This window comes from Pan troglodytes, chromosome 4 (assembly GCF_028858775.2).
Source record: "Pan troglodytes isolate AG18354 chromosome 4, NHGRI_mPanTro3-v2.0_pri, whole genome shotgun sequence".
Lineage (NCBI taxonomy): Eukaryota > Metazoa > Chordata > Mammalia > Primates > Hominidae > Pan > Pan troglodytes.
In genome coordinates this window covers 34,556,845-34,577,681 of record NC_072402.2, presented here as the reverse complement: position 1 = coordinate 34,577,681, position 20,837 = coordinate 34,556,845, and the positions used below count along the sequence as shown (strand labels likewise).

The window sequence follows — 20,837 nt, the reverse complement described above, 5'->3', positions numbered from 1 at the left end:
TCATGTCCTCAACAATTTTAAAGAGAACAGGTCTTAAATTCTACAGCATGGTGTCTGATGTTTCTTTATGATCTAGTTATATTTTCTTAGCAGGAATACCAGAGAAATGATGCTATGCCTTTCTCAGTGTATCACATTAGAGGGCAAATTATGTTGATCTATCCCACTACTGGTGATGGTAACCTTTATCATCTGAATGTGCTGGTGTCTGCAGGTTTCTACACAGTAATTGACTACTTTTAGTATAAGAGCTATTCTGAGATTGTCAATATTCCATTCCTCAACAATCCTTTATCAACCCATCAGCTGTAGCCTCCACTAACAACTAACCACTATGATAACTGTCAAATAGAGACATTCCATGTCCATCATTCTTTTTATATTTATTAGTTGGTATTTCACTATAAGGAAAAGCTTTTCTTATTTATTCACCTATTTACTCAGTCATAGATTTCTATATTGTTCAATGGGTTGTAATCTATTACTATCATCATTTATTTCAATAGTCAAATTATCTCAGATTTGGCTAGTGAGAAGCCTTCAGGTGTGTGTGTGTATGTGTGTGTGTGTGTATGTGTGTTGTGTGTGTGTAACATACCCACATCCATTTTTGAGCATTTCCTTAATTTATGGCGTAAGATGTTCCAGGCTCACCTCATACTTCTTCTGACCTAGCCTTGGAATCAGCTCTTTCCCCAAAGGGCCTTAATTCCTTTTCGTGGAGGACAGCATTTAGGCATAAAGATCTTGCTTCTCAGGATGTTCTTGTTACTTGGGTGCATCATTTTTAGGCTCTCTCAGTAAACACCAAGCTTGAAATCTATGCAGGTGTATATGTACATGCATATATGCACACGCACGGATCTGTGACTAATTCTATGTCTATTTGTGTGTGTATAGCATATACACCTACCATAAATGCATACTCTCCAACATCAATTCAACAACTCCAATTCCAATCTGATACTTCGGGATTATTTTTAGTGTTCTTCCTTTCTAGGTTTGTAAGTATTTTCCTCTTCAACAGTGGGAACCCTGGCCTATGTTAGTTACTTATTACTCCTCAATACAATTATGTATTTATTCAATCAGTGTATTTATTTGTTCAATATAACCAGTCTCCCAACCACACTGGCCACTTCATCTTGCCATCTCTGCATGGCTACCCCCCGCCCCACCCCCCACACCCACCATGTCCTGGCAATGCAGAGAAGGTAAGGGCTTTTCATGTGTTTTTATAGGATCATATACCTCACTTTCAGAGAACTTAAATACTACCATGACTTGTTTTCTTCTCTGTATCTCCAGACTGTAAACTCCGCAAAAGCAGGGACCCTATCTGTGCCTACTGTCACAGAATAATAAATGTGTATTGAGGGAATAAAAGGAATAGGGTTTAGACTGACAATTTTAGGAATCATTAGTGATAAAGTCATAAGAATGAAACAGAGTTCAAAGAATGAGAAGTAAGAAGATAAAAGATTTAATTCTTTAAAAATACCAAGAAATAAAAAAAGAAACTGAAACTGAATAGGCATGAAATTAGGAAGGAGACTAAGACCAACATCTCAGAATGCCCGAGGAGAGTTTCAAGAAGGAAAAAGTAGCCAACACTGTCAAAAGTTATAAATAAATGATGTAGGAGGAGGACTAAAAATGTATGACTAATTGATATTATATTCAATTGTGAACTTAAAGTTCTTACTTTCTAAAAAAATTAACTTTTTTTTATTTTTTAGAGAAAAGGTCTCCCTCAGCTGCCCAGGCTGCAGTGCAGTGGTGTGATCATAGATCACTGCAGCCACAAATTCCTGGTCTCAAGCTATCCTCTGCTGCAGCCTCCCGAGCAGCTGGGGCTACAGATGCATGCCCCCACACCTGCCTAATTTTTTATTTTTATTTATTTATTTTTTTTCTGAGACAGAGTCTTACTCTATCACCCAGGCTGGAGTGCAGTGGTGCAATCTCAGCTCACTGCAACTTCCACCTGCCAGATTCAAGAGATTCTCCTGCCTCAGCCTCCCAAGTAGCTGGGATTACGGGCACCCACGACCGTGCCCAGCTAATTTTTGTATTTTTAGTAGTTGGGGTTTCACCATGTTGGCCAGGCTGGTCTTGAATTCCTGACCTCATGATTGGCCCGTCTCAGCCTCCCAAAGTGTTGGGATTACAGGCGTGAGCCACCGCACCCGGCCTATTTTTATTTTTTTATACAGATAAGGTATCACTATGTTGCTCAGGCAGGTCTTGAACTCCTAGCCTCAAGTGATCCTCCTGCCTTGGCCTCCCAAAGCGCTGGGATTATAGGTGTAAACCACCATGCCTGGCCAGATTCTTGCTTTTTTTAAGTCTCCAAATGGTTAGAGTTATACACTCTGAACTTTGACACTTAACTTCTGTCTCATTATAGACAATGATGTTTTATCACTGGTGGCAACCATTTTCTTCAAAACTTTACTGTTTCTAGTATATCTTTGAATATCAGAACAACTGACAAGCCTTTCTTGTTTCTGTTCATCACTTAAAAATATGGCATAATCTTACAGAAGTCTTAACCAACATCAAATTGGTTTTCAAAATGAGTGTTTTTATCTAAATTCAACTTTTTACTCATCACTGTTTGTCTTTTAGAATAAGTCAAGTCTCTAACTTTTAAAACATTTTTATCAGCCTTGGGATGACCAGATAGTAGCTTTGCGCATCAACAGTGATGTAATCACTGCATTCTTTAAACCTTTAATATCAGAAAAATGTATACATCTGTGACATATTATTTCTATATTTATAACATGTTAAAGGTATTCCACCCGGATTCATTTAACTAGTCACAAATTTTGGCATGCATTGTTCTTTTGTTTTTTTTTGAGACGGTGTCTCGCTCTGTCACCCAGGCTGGAGTGCAGTGGTGTGATCTTCACTCACTGCAACCTACACCTTCCAGGTTCAAGTGATTCTCCTGCCTCAGCCTCCTTAGTAGCTGGGATCACAGGCGTCCACTACCTCGCCTGGCTAATTTGTGTATTTTTAGCAGAGATAGGGTTTCACCATTTTGGACCAGGCTGGTCTTGAACTCCTGACCTCAAGTGATCCACCCACCTCAGCTCCCCCAAACTGCTCGGATTATAGGTGTGAGCCACTGTGCCCGGCCGCTTTGTTTTATAAAAGATCTACACACTGGCAGAAAAAAATAACACTAATGAGGAGGGTACTTAATAAAAACAAACAAAATATCCATGGTAACACACACTTGTGAGCCAGTGCATTTGTGCCAGGAATTGTGCTAAGTCCTTAGTATTTCTTTCAATGTTTAAACAATCTTATAAAGTTATTATTATTCATCCTTTTTAATGATAAAAAATCGAGGTTTAATATGTAACTAATTTGTTAATTTGTCCATGGTTATGCTATTTTTAAAAAGGTTTTATTGATGCATGATTTAAGTACCACAAAATTTGCCCATTTTCTAATGTTAGAACATTGCCCACCTACAGTCATTTCCCATTCCCCATGACCAGCACCCTTCACCAGCCCCAGGCATTCACTAATTTTCACTAATTTCACCATTTTCTGTCTTCCATAGTTATACTATTCACAAGTAGCAGTGTCAGGGCTCAAGATTGGATTAACATATTCCAAAAGTTCTGAAAGATGTGCCTTAAATCCTAGGGATTTAAAATAAATGAAATAGTATAAAAATTTATTAAAACAAATAATTAAATGGGGGAACTGCCTGCTTCATAAAAGAATTATTTAGTTCACAAAGAATGCATCATAACTTCAATGGCAAGACTCGCTATGCACTTATGAACTGATGTACAGGCACACCTCAGAGATATTGCTGGTTTAGCTCAAGACCATGCAATAAAAGTGAATATCACATTAAGTGAGTCATATGAATTTTTTGGTTTCCCAGTTAATATGTTTTGTTTACACCATACTGTAGTCTATTAGGTGTGCAATAGCATTATGTCTAAAAACACAATGTATATACCTGAATTTAAAAATATTTTGTTGGTAAAAAATGCTAATAATCATCTGAGGCTTCAGTTAGCTGTAATCTTTTGGCTTGTAGAAGTCTTGATGGTTGCTGACTGATCAGGGTGGTGTTTGCTGAAGGCTGGGATGGCTATGGCAATTTCTTTTAAAGACAAGGTTTTATCATATTGCCCAGGCTGGTCTCAAACTCCTGGGCTCAAGAAATCCACCCGCCTCGGCCTCCCAAAGTGTTGGGATTACAGGTGTGAGCCACTGTGCCCAGCCAGCTGTGGCAATTTCTTAAAATAGATAACAATGTTTATTGCATCGATGGACTCTTCCTTTCACAAATGATTTCTCTGTAGCATGTGATGCTGTTTGATACCACAGTAGAACTTCTTTCAAAATTGGAGGCAATGCTCTCAAACCTTGAAGCTGTTTTATAAACTAAGTTTGCGTAAAATTCTAAATCCTTTGTTGTCATTTCAGCAGTGTTCATAGCATCCTTACCAGGAAAGAGTAGATTTCATATCAAGAAACCATTTTTGTTGCTCGTCCATGAGAAGTAACTCCTTATCTGTCAAAGTTTTATTACGAGAGTGTGGCAATTCAGTCACATCTTCAGGCTTCACTTCTAATTCTAGTTCTCCCTCTATTTTCACGACATCTGTAGTGACTTCCTTCACTCAGGTCTTGAACCTCTCAGAGTCATCCACAAGGGTCTGAATCAGCTTCTTCCAAACTCCCGTTAATGTTGATATTTTGACCTCTTTCCATGAATCACAAATGGACTTAATGGCATTTAGAATGGTGAATTATTTCCAGAAGGTTTTCAATGTACTTTCCCCAGATTCATCAGAGAAATCACTACAGATGGCAGCTACAGCTTTATGGAATATATTTCTTAAATAGTAAGAACTGGACGGGTGCAGTGGCTCACGCCTGTAATCTCAACACTTTGGGAGGCCGAGGCGGGTGGATCACCTGAGGTCAGGAGTTCGAGACCAGCCTGGCCAACATGGTGAAACCCCATCTCTACTAAAAATACAAAAATTAGCTGGGTGTGATGGTGGGCACTTGTAATCCCAGCTACTCAGGAGGCTGAGCAGGAGAATCGCTTGAACCTGGGAGGTGGAGGTTGCAGTGAGCCGAGATTGCGCCACTGCTCTCCAGCCTGGGTGACAAGAGTGAAACTACATCTAAAAAAAAAAAAAAAAAAAAAAACTGAAAGTAAAATTACTCCTTGATTCATGGGATACAGAATGGATGTTGTGTTACCTTATACCCAAGAACTCTGATGCAGTTGTCCAAGACTAATGAAAACAACATTAATCTTGGACAACTGCATCAGAGCTCTTGGGTATAAGATGTGTTACCAAGGAGTAGTAAAAAATAAAGGAATCTTTTTCCCTGAGTAGTAGGTCTCCACACTGGGCTTAAAATAGTCAGTAAATCATGCTGTAAAAAAGATGCACTGTCATCCAGGCTTTGTTGTTCCATTTATAAAAGACAGGCAGAGTAGATTTAGTATAAAATTTTTTTTTTGAGACAGGGTCTCCCTCTGTTGCCCAGGCTGGGGTGCAGTGGTGCAATCTTGGCTGACTGCAACCTCTGCCTCCTGAGTTCAAGCAATTCTCTCACCTCAGCCTCCTGAGTAGCTGGGACTACAGATGTGTGCCACCAAGCCCAGCTAATTTTCTGTATTTTTTGGTAGAGATGGGGTTTCACCATGTTGGCCAGGCTGGTCTTGAACTCTTGATCTCAAGTTATCCATGTGCCTCAGCCTCCGAGAGTGCTGGGATTACAGATGTGAGCCACGTACCTGGCCAGATTTAGTAAGTTTTAAGGGACCAAGGATTTTTCAGAATGGTACATGAGCACTGGCTTCAACTTAAGGTCACCAGTTGTATTACCCCCTAATAAGAGAATCAGCCTGCCCTTTAAAGCTCTAAAGGAAGGCATTGACTGACTATGGCTATGAAAGTTCTAGGTGGCATCTTCTTCCAACAGTTTAGTGTAGTCATCTTCATCAATTATCTTAGCTAGATTTTCTGGGTTACTTTCTGCAGTAGAATCATCAGCACTTGCGGCTTCACCTTGAGTGTATATGTTCTGGAGACAGCTTCTTTCCTAAACTTCATGAACAAATCTCTGCCCGCCGCCCTCAGGCTTTTCTTCTGCAACTTCCTCAGCTCTCTCAGTCTTCACAGAACTGAAGAGACTAAAGGCCTTACTCTGGATTAGGCTTTGGCTTAAGGGAATATTGTGGCTGGTCTGATCTTCTGTCCAGACCATAAAAACTTCCTTCTATCAGCAATAAGGCTGTTTTGCTTTCCCATCATTTCTGTGTTCACTGGAGTAGCACTTTTAATTCTTTCAAGAACTTTTCCTTTGCATTCCTAACATTGCTGTTTGGCACAAGAGGCCTAGCTTTTGGCTTATCTTGACTTTTGACATGCCTTCCTCACTAAATGTAATCATTTTTAGCTTCTGATTTAAAGTGAGCGATGTGCGACTCTTCTTTTCACTTGAACACTTAGAGGCCATTTTAGGGTTATCAGTTGGCCCAATTTCAATACTGTTGTGTCTCAGGGAATAGGGAAGTCAAGGAGAGGAATAGTGATCAGAGAGTGGCTGGTCGGTGGAGCAGTCAGAACATACAGAATTATGAATTAAGTTCACTGTCTTGTATGGGCACGGTTTGTGGCAACCCAAAACAATTACAATAGTCACATCAAAATCAGTGATCACTGTAAGAGATATAATGAAAAAATTTTAATATTATGAGAGTTACCAAAACGTGACACAGAGACACAAAGTGAGCACATGCTGTTGGCTAAATGGCACTTACTGACTTGCTCAATGCAGGGTTGCCATATAACTTTAATTTGTAAAAAACATATCTGTGAAGCATAGTAAAATGAGGTATGCCTGTATATTTCCTTTACTACCATTATATAGTTTACTCATGGAGACTAAATGCTCATTGATGCTGAAAAAATGGTGAATTTCTCAAAGCTTTAAGATTTAATTCAGTAACAATTTTGATAAACCAAATTTTTTATGGGCCCATAATGATATAATTAAATATCAGAACTAGAAGAGCCTTTAGAAATACCCACATCCACTCCTATTTTACAGGTAAGAAAACCAAAACCCAGAAAGTCTAAGCGACTTGCTCAAAGTTATACATTGCTGGCTTTTGGACCTAAGATGCCAGACGCATTTAGGTCCTTTCAACACCACTGTCATTTTATTCCTCTAAAACGACAATATCAACACAGAAGATATTAAATTAAGTGTAGGAAGATGTTTGTCCCTATAGCACAACTTGCCATTTGACATACACACACACACACACACACACACACACATTTATACTTTTCTTTTTTCTATATTTCAACAACTGCAACTGTGCTGTTCAAATTAAAAGCTCTTTACCACATGCAGCAATTTAAATTTAATTAAAATTAATTTAATTAAAAATTTAGTTCTTCACTCACACTAGTCCTATCTCAAGTGCTCAAGTACTAAAACTACTGCATATGATAAATGCAGGTATAAAATATTTCCATCATCCCAGAAAGTTCTATTGGGCAGTGCTGCATTAGAATGTCAGCTCCACAAGAGAGATTTTCATTAGTTTGTTCACCAATGTATCCCCCACATCTAGAATGGTACCTGGGACACAGTAAACCTCAACAAGTATCTCTTGAATGATTCAATATTTCTGAGAGTGATTTTGGATAGCCCTGTGAAGTTTCTATCCAAATATATGGCAATGTATTCTATGTATTGACTTATCCAAAAACGGTATATCTATGACAAAATGACTATAAGATAATGAGGTATGTTTTGGCAAAAGAAGTGAACATTGTATCATAAAACCTCCATAAAACTATAACTTAATTGTATCAAAAACCTCCATAAAACTATAACTTAAATTAGGTAAGACTGAATAGAATTCACTATGCAAAATTTTCTTGGTTTGAGAAGGATAAAAATAAATTTGTTTGTTAATTTTCCCTATAAAGGTAGAACAAAATTAGAAAAAGATATATATCTCAGGATAAACTCAAAATTCAAAGTCATAAGAAAATAATATATTTTAATCTTGCCATGTTGGATTTGAAATAATAATTTAAATGTTAGTGTAATTATCATAAAAATAAAAAATAATGAGCTCCCAATAATAGAAAGGGGTATTCTAAACCAGCCAAAGAGGCTACTTTATGCTTTTAATCATTAATCACTAACATATTAAACAGATACATTTTATCATCTCAATACATTTAATTCTATAACATGATTTTTAATATGTACATACTATTTCATCATTTCAATATACCATAATTTGCTTAACCACTCATCTATTATTGCACAAATATCTGAAGATTTCAGTAGAATGGTCAGATGTAGTGTGTTTGTAGAATACCAAATTCAACTTTAGAGTACAAAATGGGCAACAGAATTAACAATGTTTTTCATTCCATATATCTGTTGACAGTGTTTCAGGAATCTTAAGAAACAGAGGATAAAGTTTCTGAATTCTATAGGATCAACAGATCTATAGTTAAATTATTTTTGGTGTCACTCATATCATTAACATTATCTGTATTTCGGGCTGTCTTGATTTCCTCAAGATAGTGTTGAATGAATACTGTGAATTTTTCTGATTGCATATTTTATCCATGGGAAGGATAAAGACTTGCTCGGTTCCAGGTTACAGATGCTTCAATACCAAAGACCCCTTCTGAGAGTTGAATCAATTCCAATGTAAAATTGTATAGTCAAATATATTTTGTAGATTTAACTTCTATGTTTCATGTTTCGTCATATATATTTATCCTCTGCTATATTGCACAGTTTTGTAATTTTATTTTCCTTTCATCATTTTAGACATTATTACCCCTTCCTATATTTTTACAACATAGTGACATTATATCATATTCCAATACCCAGTGCTATACATATACAAAGAATATACACCCTTATGGATTTAATCCAGAACCATAAAAATGGTTTCAGGGGAACTCAAATTTAAATCTGTAGTCTAATCATTAGTAATTACAAATTGAGTAAAATCTGTTTATTAAAGAGATGTCTTTTACATATTCAAAATGATTAGTCAACACTACTGAAGAGGTTACTATTTCTATTTCCTTAGATACAAACTCTTAATAAAACATAACGTCATTAGTTTATGACCAATTAATATGAAAACTAAATTTGAAAATAAACACATTAGTGGATTTTAAAATTTTATTATTTGTTTATTTTTTAGAGACCAGGTCTTCCTATGTTGCCCAGGCTGATCTCAAACTCCTGGGCTCAGGCGATTCTCCTGCGTCAGCCTCCTGAAGTGCTGGGATTACAGATGTGAGCTACCATGCCTGGACACATTTGTGTTTTTATCTACATCATTCCAATTAATCACCAAAAATAGTTTTGCCCATTCTACTTTAATGACTACATAACAAAATCGAGAAACCGTGTTTATGCTTGAAAAGTTCATGCTCCTAACTAGGTTAAACATTTCCTAAAACAATATTATTTATATTATTAACACAACTCTTTTTTAAAAAATAGTAGAAATGTAAATTATTATAAGTTTGGATGATAGCTGTTTGAATTAATGAAGCTTAACTAAATGTGTATGTATGTGTGTGCACTGGAGTGGTGGTGGGAATGGACAAAAAGAATCCCTGAGAGAAGAGTACAATTGTTTTAAAATACATTTAGGTAAAGACTATTTATGATTCTTGAGGAAAGAGAGTCTATATAAAAACTTTTTATTATCTTTAACTTTTTAATTGTCTCTTTTGAAAATTCAAAGACATTAAATACCTGTTCGTAAAATTTTTCAACAAACTAGGTTTACAATTTTACATTCCCACCACCAACCTTGTCTTCAAAGTGTTCATTTTGTTAGTCTCTACGGAACGTAGGATATGGAACCTAGGATAGTATCTTATACATGGCAGGCATTCAATAATGTCACTTGAATACAATTCCAATAATTTTATCACATTTTCAACATTGATACACAATATATGAGGTCAAAAATTCTAATAACACACTTATACTAGAATTTCACATTTCCCTAATTCAGATTTTTAGGCGCTTCCTAGACTTATACAAAGCTATGGACGGAATGTCTAAAAAACCATGAAGCCTGCCTCCAATAAGAGATGCACATTTCTTTAAAAAGAAATTTAAAAGACTCAGGCACCTATATAAGTAGATCTGACTGTCAATATATACAGGTTTACCCACAGAGAAAATAAAATTCCCGTATGTTGTAACACTTGGCATCTGTGCACTTCTCTTTGCTATTTTATGCCATCTTCCCCTGGTCCGATGTACTGAATTCAGATTTGGTCTATAGGAGAAAAATGCTCCAGCTGCTAATGTGAGGAAGACTGCCAAGCACTGTTATCATGAGATGACCCAGCACTGCTTCCTACTCAAAGTTCTCCCCTGGGGGTGAATCTGAGTGCTGGCACTTTCTGCTGTGCACTAGAAGTAGAGAGCACCAGCAGATTGAGACACCTCAAAGATAGCATAATTTCAGTAAGAGTTAGGAGAGGAGAAGCAGAATTCTGCTGCCGTCAAGTAAATTAGTAATTTTAACTTTCTTGTTCCATTTCTGGTAAGGAAGAAAGTGGAAATGAAAAGACAGTATGAATGAAAAAGAGAACTTATTGTAATAACATGGTTTACTTTAAATATGGGATAAAGCTAGGTATACAAACAACAGAATTAGAGAAAGTGAACAAGACAATTATCTTGACACAAGTATTCCATAGTGTTAAGCATTTAATTTCTTCTCGGGTTATATACATACAGTGCCTGTATCCTAAAACTAAACTACAAACTCTTTGTGAGTAAAAATTGTATTTTATTCTCTTCAGCAAATAAATACTTATGATATTAATAAAAAGCTATTTGAGAACAAAACATGAAATTTTAGAGCTCTTGTAGATTAAAATGTTGGAAGATTTTATTGGTAAATATTTATTAACAGATCTATCTCTTCTAGAAGCAGCTAATTATTTGCCTAACCTGCCATTATAATTGGATAAAATTTGTATCAATGCTAGAGCCATGATATTGAAACCATATAATATGAAAGTAAACAAAAGTATGTTCATGGAAAATTTTATTGCTATTCTTTTAAAAATATTATTAAACTTAATTTTTTAAAAAATATTTCATTAACAAAGATTCTATATATTTAAGTTGTACAATGTGATGATTTGACATACCTATACATTATGTAATGATTATCACAATCAAATTATAACACATCCATTACCACTCATGCTTTATTCTAGATTCCCAGAACTTGTTCATCTTAAAACCAAAAATTTATGCCCTTTGATCAACACCTTCCTATTTCCCTGACTTTCTAGCCTCTGGCAACCACTGCTCTATTCAGCTTCTATGAGTTTGACCTTTTAAGATTTTACATATAAGTGAGATCATGCAATATTTTTCTTTCTGTGCCTGACTTATTTCACTGCTAATGTCTTCTAGGTTCATCCATGTTGTTGCAAATGGCAGTATTTCCTTCTTGTTTATGGCCAAATAATATATATATATATATATAATATATATAAAAAATATCATATATTATATATATACACACACACACCACATTTTTTATATCCATTCATTCACTGATACAGTTAGGTTTATTCCATATTTTGGCTATTTTGAGTAATGCTGTAATGAACATGGGAATGCAGATATTCCTTCAAGATACTGATTTCATTTCCTTTGAATATATACCTTGAAATGGGATTGCTGTATTGTATGGTAGTTCAATTTTTAATTTTTTGAAGAATCTCCATACTGTTTTCCATAATGGCTGTACCAAGTTACTTTCCCTGCAACAGTGTACAAAAGTTCCCTTTTCTTTACATACTTGGTAACACTTGTTACCTCTTGTCTTTTTGATAATAGCCATCCTTACAGCTGTGTGGTGATATCTCATTGTGATTTTGATTTGCATTTCCTTATGATTAGTGATATTGAGCACCTTTTCATACACTATACCTGTTGGCCATTTTTATATCTTCTTTGGAAAACACCAATTCAGGTCCTTTGCTATTTTTTTTATATTATACTTTAAGTTTTAGGGTACATGTGCACAACGTGCAGGTTTGTTACATATGTATACATGTGCCATGCTGGTGTGCTGCACCCATTAACTCATCATTTAGCATTAGGTATATCTCCTAATGCTATCCCTCCCCGCTCCCCCCACCCCACAACAGTCCCCGGTGTGTGATGTTCCCCTTCCTGTGTCCATGTGTTCTCACTGTTCAATTTTCACCTATGAGTGAGAACATGTGGTGTTAGGTTTTTTGTCTTTATTGCCGTTCTTTAAACGGGAGGATAATCAGCATTTACCAAAATTACACAAGTTTTTAAAATTAGGTTCAAAGTATAAGGTAGACTCCAAGAATGGGCAAACTTTTTTCTGTAAAGATCCAAATAGTAAATATTTTAGGGTTGCCGGCCACATATGGTCTCTGCCATGACCACTTAAATCTGTATTGTAGTGTAAAATTAGTCACAGACAATACAGAAATAGATCTGTGTGGATGTTTTCAATAAAACTTTATTTACAAAAAATAGCTAGCTTATGAGCTGTAGTTTGCCAACCCTTGAAGCAGACTAGAAATAGCATTAAATGGGACAGAAAAAGGAGAATTTCATATTTTTACAGGATGATAAATATATGTGACATTTTCAAGATCTTTGATTCTTACAAAAAACTTACATAGCACATAAATCTTACCTGATTAGGTATCCTCAATGGGGGCCTTGGACCTCCAGGGTACCGAGGTGACATAAAAGGCTATTGAAGTAAAACAAATAAACAAACAAAACAAAAAACAGTACAATGTAAAATACATATCTGAAAATAAACTACTTAAAAAATTTTAGAATTAATCAAATCACAAATCAATGTACTTTGAGGCTGCTTTCAGCATAATAAATGCTTTTAAGAAAAATTACCATCCCATTACTTATTTTGTAGAATATCTAGAAAATTTTCCAAAGAAAATGTAAAAACATAAAAGCTGGCTAAAGTAACTATAGCAAAATCTTTTAAAAATGTGAATTATTAAGGCAATAATATCTAGTGGCAAAAAATAAGGTAGAGAAGCAGGCAATTTAATCTTAAAAAGGACCTCTGGAAGCAGCTTACTGCCTATGTTATTACATTCTAAATAGATACTTTTGGTGGAATTGTTTGGTTCGGTTATCAATTCCTTTAATAATTTTAAAATTGCCAAATTTCATCTTTTATAGCTTTGTTTAAAATGATAAATAAATTTCTTTTCCAAGGGTCATCTGTAGTCAAAAAAGCTTTGGCTTTTCCTCATCATGGGTTTCTTATAGTTCAAAACGGACTCTGTGGGTGTGGCGGCACACACCTATAGTCCCACCTACTCGGGAGGCTGAGGCCAAAGGACTGCTTGAGCTCAACAGTTAGAGGCTGTGGTGCATGATGACCATGCCTGTAAACAGCCACTGCACTCCAGGCTGGGCAACACAGTAACATTTCATTTCTTAAAAAAAAAAAAAAAATTGACTACAAATTTTAAAGTTGAAATTTCTTTGCATATTTTGACCCTAGCTGATTATGAAGTGTATATTTTTAACAAAAGAAAAAAATGATCTTATATTAAAAGTCAAGTTAATTTATGTTGCTGGATGAGTCAGAGGCTCCTAAGATGTACTGAATCTGTCAGTCTGGAAATTGTCTGAAAAGTATCCTAAAAGCAACATTTTAGTGAAATGTTTAGGTAAGGTAAAAAGAGACTATTTTTGATCATCCAGACTTAGGCACTAAAATTTTATAAGTTTATTAAATTATTTAAAATTTGATTTTTTATTTATTTTTCTAGAAACAGAAAAATTATAATTTTGTTTAATTACATCTCAACATATAATTACTTAAATGTAAGATGTTTCTTACATGTAATATAAGCAAATATCAAATCTAACGGGTTGAATGTTATTAAGATATTAAGAATTAATTAATATGAATTAAGAAGTAATATACAGCAAGTAGACAAAGGTTTGGGGAAATCATTTACAGTGCATTACAGAATTAAATCCTACATGTAGAATGTATTTTCTACAAATATTCTTAGAAATTAGGCTTGGAGGACATGGCTACTCAGGTTTTCCAGAGCTGTTTTAAAAGGAGCCTCTAAAAAATAAAATCCTAATTAATGCTGTATAGATTTTTCCTATAGTATCTTTTGCAGAGTCTGACAAACCAACTAAAGGAGCTTCATAATTAAGTGAGCAATTTGGCTTTTTGTTCACTGTGTTCTTATATGTAAAAGTGCTTCCAGCAGTTCATTTTATACGGACAGAAACAGTAGATTATTCAGGTAGTATTGTCACCTCCAGCTGATAAAACTTAAGTAGATTTTCCAATTTTAACAAAGTTGATTTTAAAAACGTTTAGTTTTCACATATTTGATTAAAGTTGTCTCTCATTTATCATTTTGAAACTCTACCATAAATTGGATAAGTTAGTTATGTACTGTCAACTAGAAGCTTATTCTAATATTCACACTCTCTCTGTTATTTTCTCTTTCCTTTATAAATCACCTAATTTCACCTATGAAGCTGTCTTTTTAATTCTGGACTCATTTAAAAAATTTAATAAATATTGTGTCATTGGTTTTATAATGGCTGTCTTTTACAAAATGATGTTTTATGACATAGTCATTAATTCAAAATATAGTATCGATTTAGTTTTTGAAACATGGAGACATAAAAATAGGTTACTAATAATTTTTGTCTGTAATACAACCACTTTGAAGTAGAATACAAGGTAAAATTATGTGAAAAATATTACTAAATACCAAATGTTGAGATAAATATTTAGAAGTGCCTCACTTGAAACAGAAGAACACTTGAGATCTGCGTGTTGATCTGAATGTAAGAAGATGATACAGTGTTTATTTAGTGGCATATGTGAAAGGAGAATTTTTTTTCCCCAAATGGATGGCATTGTGAATGACTGTATGTTAATGGAACTGTCTATACCCTCCTACCTGACTGAGGCCCTGTGAGGGAGCTGCTGTGAGGGAGGGTCAGTGTATGTGCTAGCTGGGAACCTGCAGGTTACTACAAAATGAGATTAAGAGAAAGAGACAGATTCTGTTTTTAGTCAATTTATTACTCTTATATGTCCTCCTTTAAGTTCAAATTTGTATGTTTTTTTGGAGGCCAAAAAAAAAAGAAATAGAAAACCACTTATAAACTCTAATCTTCACACAATTAAAGCACAAAAAGACAAAACAATCGGTTAATATAGCTAAAAACCACTACTTTTACCTGAAATATAAGATTACTATGGTTAAAGTATTTTTAACACAAAATTAGTGCTGTTATAACATGGCTTAGTATTCAGATTGATCCTTCCCTTAAGTTATCTAGATAACCACCTAAGTCCTCAACTGCCTAGTGAATTAGCTTGCGTAGACACAGCAACAGCATCTAAAAGCGTTTGCATACTAGCAACTGAGAATAATCTGCACTAGTATCTGTACTTCACTATTCAGAAGTCAATTTGCTTTCAAATGAAATTCAAAATGTTAACCCCAATTTTAATTATTTTATGGTAAAATGCTAATCTGTCCAAGAGATTATGCTAATATAAATTATATCTATTGACAGACATGTCAGTATTCCCTGCTTTAGCAATCTGAGAAGAATAGGTTCTTCAAGAGTCTTTGGGCTGGGCGAGGTGGCTCATGCCTGTAATCCCAGCACTTTGGGAAGCCGAGGTGGGCAGACCACTCGAGGCCAGGAGTTTGAGACCAGCCTGGGCAACATGACGAAACCCCATCTCTACTAAAAATACAAAAAATTAGCTGGGCTTGGTGGCACACGCCTGTAATCCCAGCTACTTGGGAGGCTGAGGGAGGAGAATCGCTTGAACCCAGGAGGCGGAGGTTGCAGTGAACGGAGATCACGCCACTGCACTTCAGCCTGGGTGACAGAGCAAGACTCTTTCTCAAAACAAAACAAAACAAAAAAACAGGCAGAAAAGAGTGTTTGGCTCTTAAAATGTGTTTACTCTTTATGTTTGGGGCAACATTCTTTTTTTTTTTTTTTTTTTAAGTTTGAGTAACAAATACTTGTTTGAAGGTATCATGATGGTGAATCAGTGTTTTAACTGGAAAAAAGCCTTCCCCAGAAAGGATTATTTGTAATGTGTGTGGAAATAACATTTGACTGGGAGTTAAAGACCTGGGTTTTAGTTTCTGTACCTCTATTAATTAGCAGTGTCCCTGAGCTAATCATCTTTCAGGGCTTTAGTTTTCTCAACCTTAAAATGAGAGAGTTAAACCAGGTGACTTCTAAAGTCCCTTTTAAAATAAGGAACCAATGATTCTGTGTTAATTATTTTTAGTATTACATTTAAATATAAAGATTAGTATAATGTAGATAGCTATAAATATTTGAAGTGTGTGTGGGTGAGGCAGGGAGTGGGGATAAAGGCATATGTTCCTAAGGCACAAACCATTTTCATCAAGGAGCTAAAGAAAATTATTACCATGCTTCATAGAGAAAAAGAAAAACCTAAAGATTAAATATCCCACAACACAACAGTCCTCTTTGTTGTGTTAGATTAAAGGTCAATTAGGAGAATAAAAAAGCTACACTTAACAATGAGAAAGTATGGTAGAAATTTGTTCATTCAAAAACATATATATATATTCAAAAACATATATATATTAAAAACATATATATATTTGAATGAACAAAACAGATAGATAGATAGATAGATAGATAGATAGATAGACAGACAGACAGATAGATTGATTGATTAACAGGGTCTTGCTCCATTGTCCAGGCTGGAGTGCAGTGCCATGATCATGGCTCCCTGCAGCCTCAACCTCCCAGGCTCAAGTAATCCTTCCACCTCAGCCTCCTGAGTAGCTGGGACTACAGGTGTGGTACACAACACCACACCTGGGTATTAAAAAAAAAAAATTGCAGGCCGGACGTGGTGACTCACACCTGTAATCCCAACACTTTGGGAGGCCAAGGTGGGCGGATCATGAGGTCAGCAGTTCAAGGCCATCCTGGCCAACATAGTGAAACACTATCTCTAGTAAAAAATACAAAAAATTAGCCAGATGTGGTGGCATGTGCCTGTAGTCCCAGCTACTTGGGAGGCTGAGGCAGGAGAATTGCTTGAACCTGGGAGGCTGGGGTTGCAGTGAGCCAAGACCATGCCATTGCATTCCAGCCTGGGTGGCAGGGTGAGACTCCATCTCAAAAAAAAAAAAAAAAAATTGTAGAGATGGGGCCTCGCTCTGCTGCCCAGGCTGGTCTCAAACTCCTGGGCTCAAGTGAGTATCCTGCCTTGACTTCCTAAAGTGCTGGAATTACAGGTATGAACCATCATGTCCTGCTCATCAAATATTTATTAAACACCCACAAAGGCACTGTTCTAAGTGGCTAGATATATCAGTGAACAAGGAAGATAAAAATGACTGCCCGCTGATTAGGATTTTTCAAGGTTCACAGTCTTGTAATTAATAGGAGAAACAATTTCTATAAAAATTCTTTTCTACATCAGTCCACTAATCTGAGACAAATAGAATGTTCTCTTCACCAAATGGCGAGTATCAATGAAAACCCAGGGAAAATAATATTTCAATCTGGTGTCTTTCCTCAAAAGTCATATTACATCATCCCTATTTGATAGAACATGTAGTGCTATGAATACTGAAGATCAAGGCTATGCTTTTAAAAAAGTTTCAAAATTAGGAAAAACTCATAAGGTAAGCTTATTTACTTTATAAGAGAAACTGGGTAGCATAGTTAGTACTCTGACATATGGAAACTACATTTATAGGTATAAATTCTCATTTCTACATGTTCTAGTGATCTGTGTATGCTATGGACTGAATGTTTATGTCTGCATAAAATTCATATATTGAAATCCTAATCTCCAATGTGATGGTATTTGGAGGTGGGACCTTTGAGAAGTAATTAAGTCATGAGGGTGGAGCCTTCATGAATGGGATTAGTACGCCTATAAAAAGAGGCACAAGAGAGATGATCTCTTTCTTTCTGCCATGTGAGCATTATGGCCATCTGCAAGCCAGGAGGAGGGTCCTCTCCAGGAGTCAAATTGGCTGGCACCTTGATCTTGGACTTCCCAGCCTTCGGAACTCCAAAGAATAAATTTCTGTTGATTAAACTTCCTCATCTATGGCATTTTATTATAGCAGCCCAAACTAAAACAGTCTAAAATAAATGGAATAACCCAAAGTAGAAGAAATAAAAGTATATACAAGCCAAGAAAATCAATAAATATTTGGTGACAAAATGAAAAAAAAATACTCTAATAGAAATGCAAACCAAATGTTCACCTCATTTTCTCCAAGTAGTCTTTTGGAGAAAAAATTACACCACTTAGAATCATAATTTACTTCAGAATGAATGCCATTATGTTTTAAATAATTATTTTTCTATTATATCAAGAATTATTCATGGAACTTTAGACTTCTAGTTTCCTAAAAGAGAGATTTTCCTTTATTTCTTGTCCTTTCTGCTAGCACAAAAGCAGTAGTTTCCCCTCCCCTTATTTTGATCTTTCATAAGCCCTTAGCTTTTTATCTCAATTCCCTAAGAATTAGAAGGAACCAGCTCTTTCTTATCTTCATATTAGCTAAAGGTAGATCCCTCAGTCGAAGTCTTTTCTTTTTGAAGGTCCCAGGCCCCTTAATGAAACCGTTTTATAAATTATTTACCTGAAATTACTGGTGATACAAACTATTTTAAGCCCTAACTGCCTTTAAGACATATATGATAAAACTGTACATCTTAAATGACACATTGCTCAAATGTTAATTTTGTTAATATTTTCTAACATTGTCAATAGAATCTAAAAATTCCATATAAATATGATTCCCCAACACCAGAATATTCTCTGTTCCTGAAGATTACACTGTACTCGCTTTTCTCTGCCAAGTAAATTAATTCCCCAAGGGCCAGTTTTGAAACACTCCTTTCTCTTTAAAGAATTTCTATAGGCTCCATTTCCCCTACTTCATCAGCACTTTATTTATACCACTTATCATAGAGGATTTAGTACACTGGGGTATAACATACTCCGATATGAAGGAACTGTACTTTAGAGGAAAGAATACAAAATACTATCAGAGCAACAACTATCTTAATGTCAAGATAATTAATTCTTAAAATAAGGCCAGCATTTCTTAGAATACCTAAAATTGATGTAGCAATATATAAGTCACCTTATATCTCATTATATCTTACCTTATATCTCATTATATCTCAATTTGTATCTCATTATATCTCATCTTGGCTTTAAAAGTTCTTTAAATCTTAGTTTTTCAGTATAAATTAATAATAAAGAAAATTAAAAATCATTAAAAAGTAAAAAAAACCCTCTAAAATGTCAATTGCTAAGCATTTTCTATATTCTATCTTTTATTTTATGAGCACAATTTAGAACAATCAATGATGAAGAAAAGAATAACAATAATTTCCTTAGAATGAACGAATTAACATTTAGGACAGTTTACATGTCAGAAAACTTAGAAGTCTGAGGTACAGTTCTAAAACGCACAATTATACAGGACTTATGTAATTTAAAGTAACTTTGGACTTTTTTGAGGATAAAATTATTCATGTGAAATTAGCTTCCAAATTTGAAAACCTAGAAGTTTTAAAACTTTTTTTTTTTGAGACGGAGTCTCACTCTGTTGCCCAAGCTGAAGTGCAGTGGCACAATCTCGGCTCACTGCAACCTCCGCCTCCTGAGTTCAAGTGATTCTCCTGCCTCAGTCTCCTGAGTAGCTGGGACTACAGGCATGTGCCACCACGCCTGGCTAATTTTTGTATTTTTAGTAGAGACAAGGTTTCACCATGTTGGCCAGGTTGGTCTCGAACTCCTGACCTTAGGTGATCCGCCTGCCTAGGCCTCCCAAAGTACTGGGATTACAGGTGTGAGCCACAGCACCCGGCCAGAACTTTTTAAATGACTGTAAGAAATATATAATTACCAGGTTTAAGAAAATATAAACTTACAAAATAATTTAGCAAGTGACCATTTACTTAACAAAGACTTCTTACTTCACAAAATTGCTCACTTGAAGTTTTGCAAGTTCTGTGTTATACATATATAATAAAATATTACTTATGCAATTTTATTTGAATATGCCTTTTAGAAACATGTTCAAGAAGGAAGTTTAACTTTTTAAAGTTTACTACATCATCCTCCTTATTTTATGTAAAAGAAAACCGAAGACCAAATTTCTTAACTGCCATTTTAGTCTTCTTTTCTTTGTAACACCCTGCCATAGGAATACCTTTAGAATAACGGCAGATACACACACTTATGTACCAGGCTCATTTTATGGTCAGTTGGTCACAAAAAGCGTGTGGTACATAAATAAATTGCTTGATGTGGCACTTTCTCTCAGGCCCTCAGCAACTGTGCAACCATTTATTAAATACTTAATGTGGAATTCTTTAGTTACCACTCAAACATGAAAGGTGAAAATGTAGTGGTATTTCAGGTAGGCAAGCTAATTTGCACATAAAGCACCAATTAGCATGTGCTCTTGATTCACCAGACTAAAAAGAAATGTAACAACTGAAATAAAATAAATTTCAAAAGCTCTCTCTCTCTTTTCTGGAACATTTTTGGTGGAGTTTTGATAATATATGTAGTCTTTAGTCCATTTATTTGTGTTTTTAAGGGAATAGTAGAGGATGGGTAGAGAATGGTGGTAAATGGGTACGGTATTAATTATCGTCATTATAACAAAGAT

At 35.3% G+C, this 20,837-nt stretch overlaps 1 protein-coding gene across 21 annotated transcripts in view; it reads right to left on the bottom strand.

Annotated features, from left to right (window-relative positions):
• The window catches only part of SSBP2 (single stranded DNA binding protein 2), a 324,235-nt gene that overhangs the window by 55,288 nt on the left and 248,110 nt on the right, over positions 1–20,837 (bottom strand). For all 21 annotated transcript variants that reach the window (XM_063810341.1, XM_063810336.1, XM_054684231.2 and 18 more), the window contains one exon: positions 12,785–12,844. In XM_063810341.1, coding sequence (XP_063666411.1) covers positions 12,785–12,838 — 54 coding nt within the window. In that variant the 5' untranslated portion in view covers positions 12,839–12,844. The remainder of the gene's footprint in view (positions 1–12,784; positions 12,845–20,837) is intronic.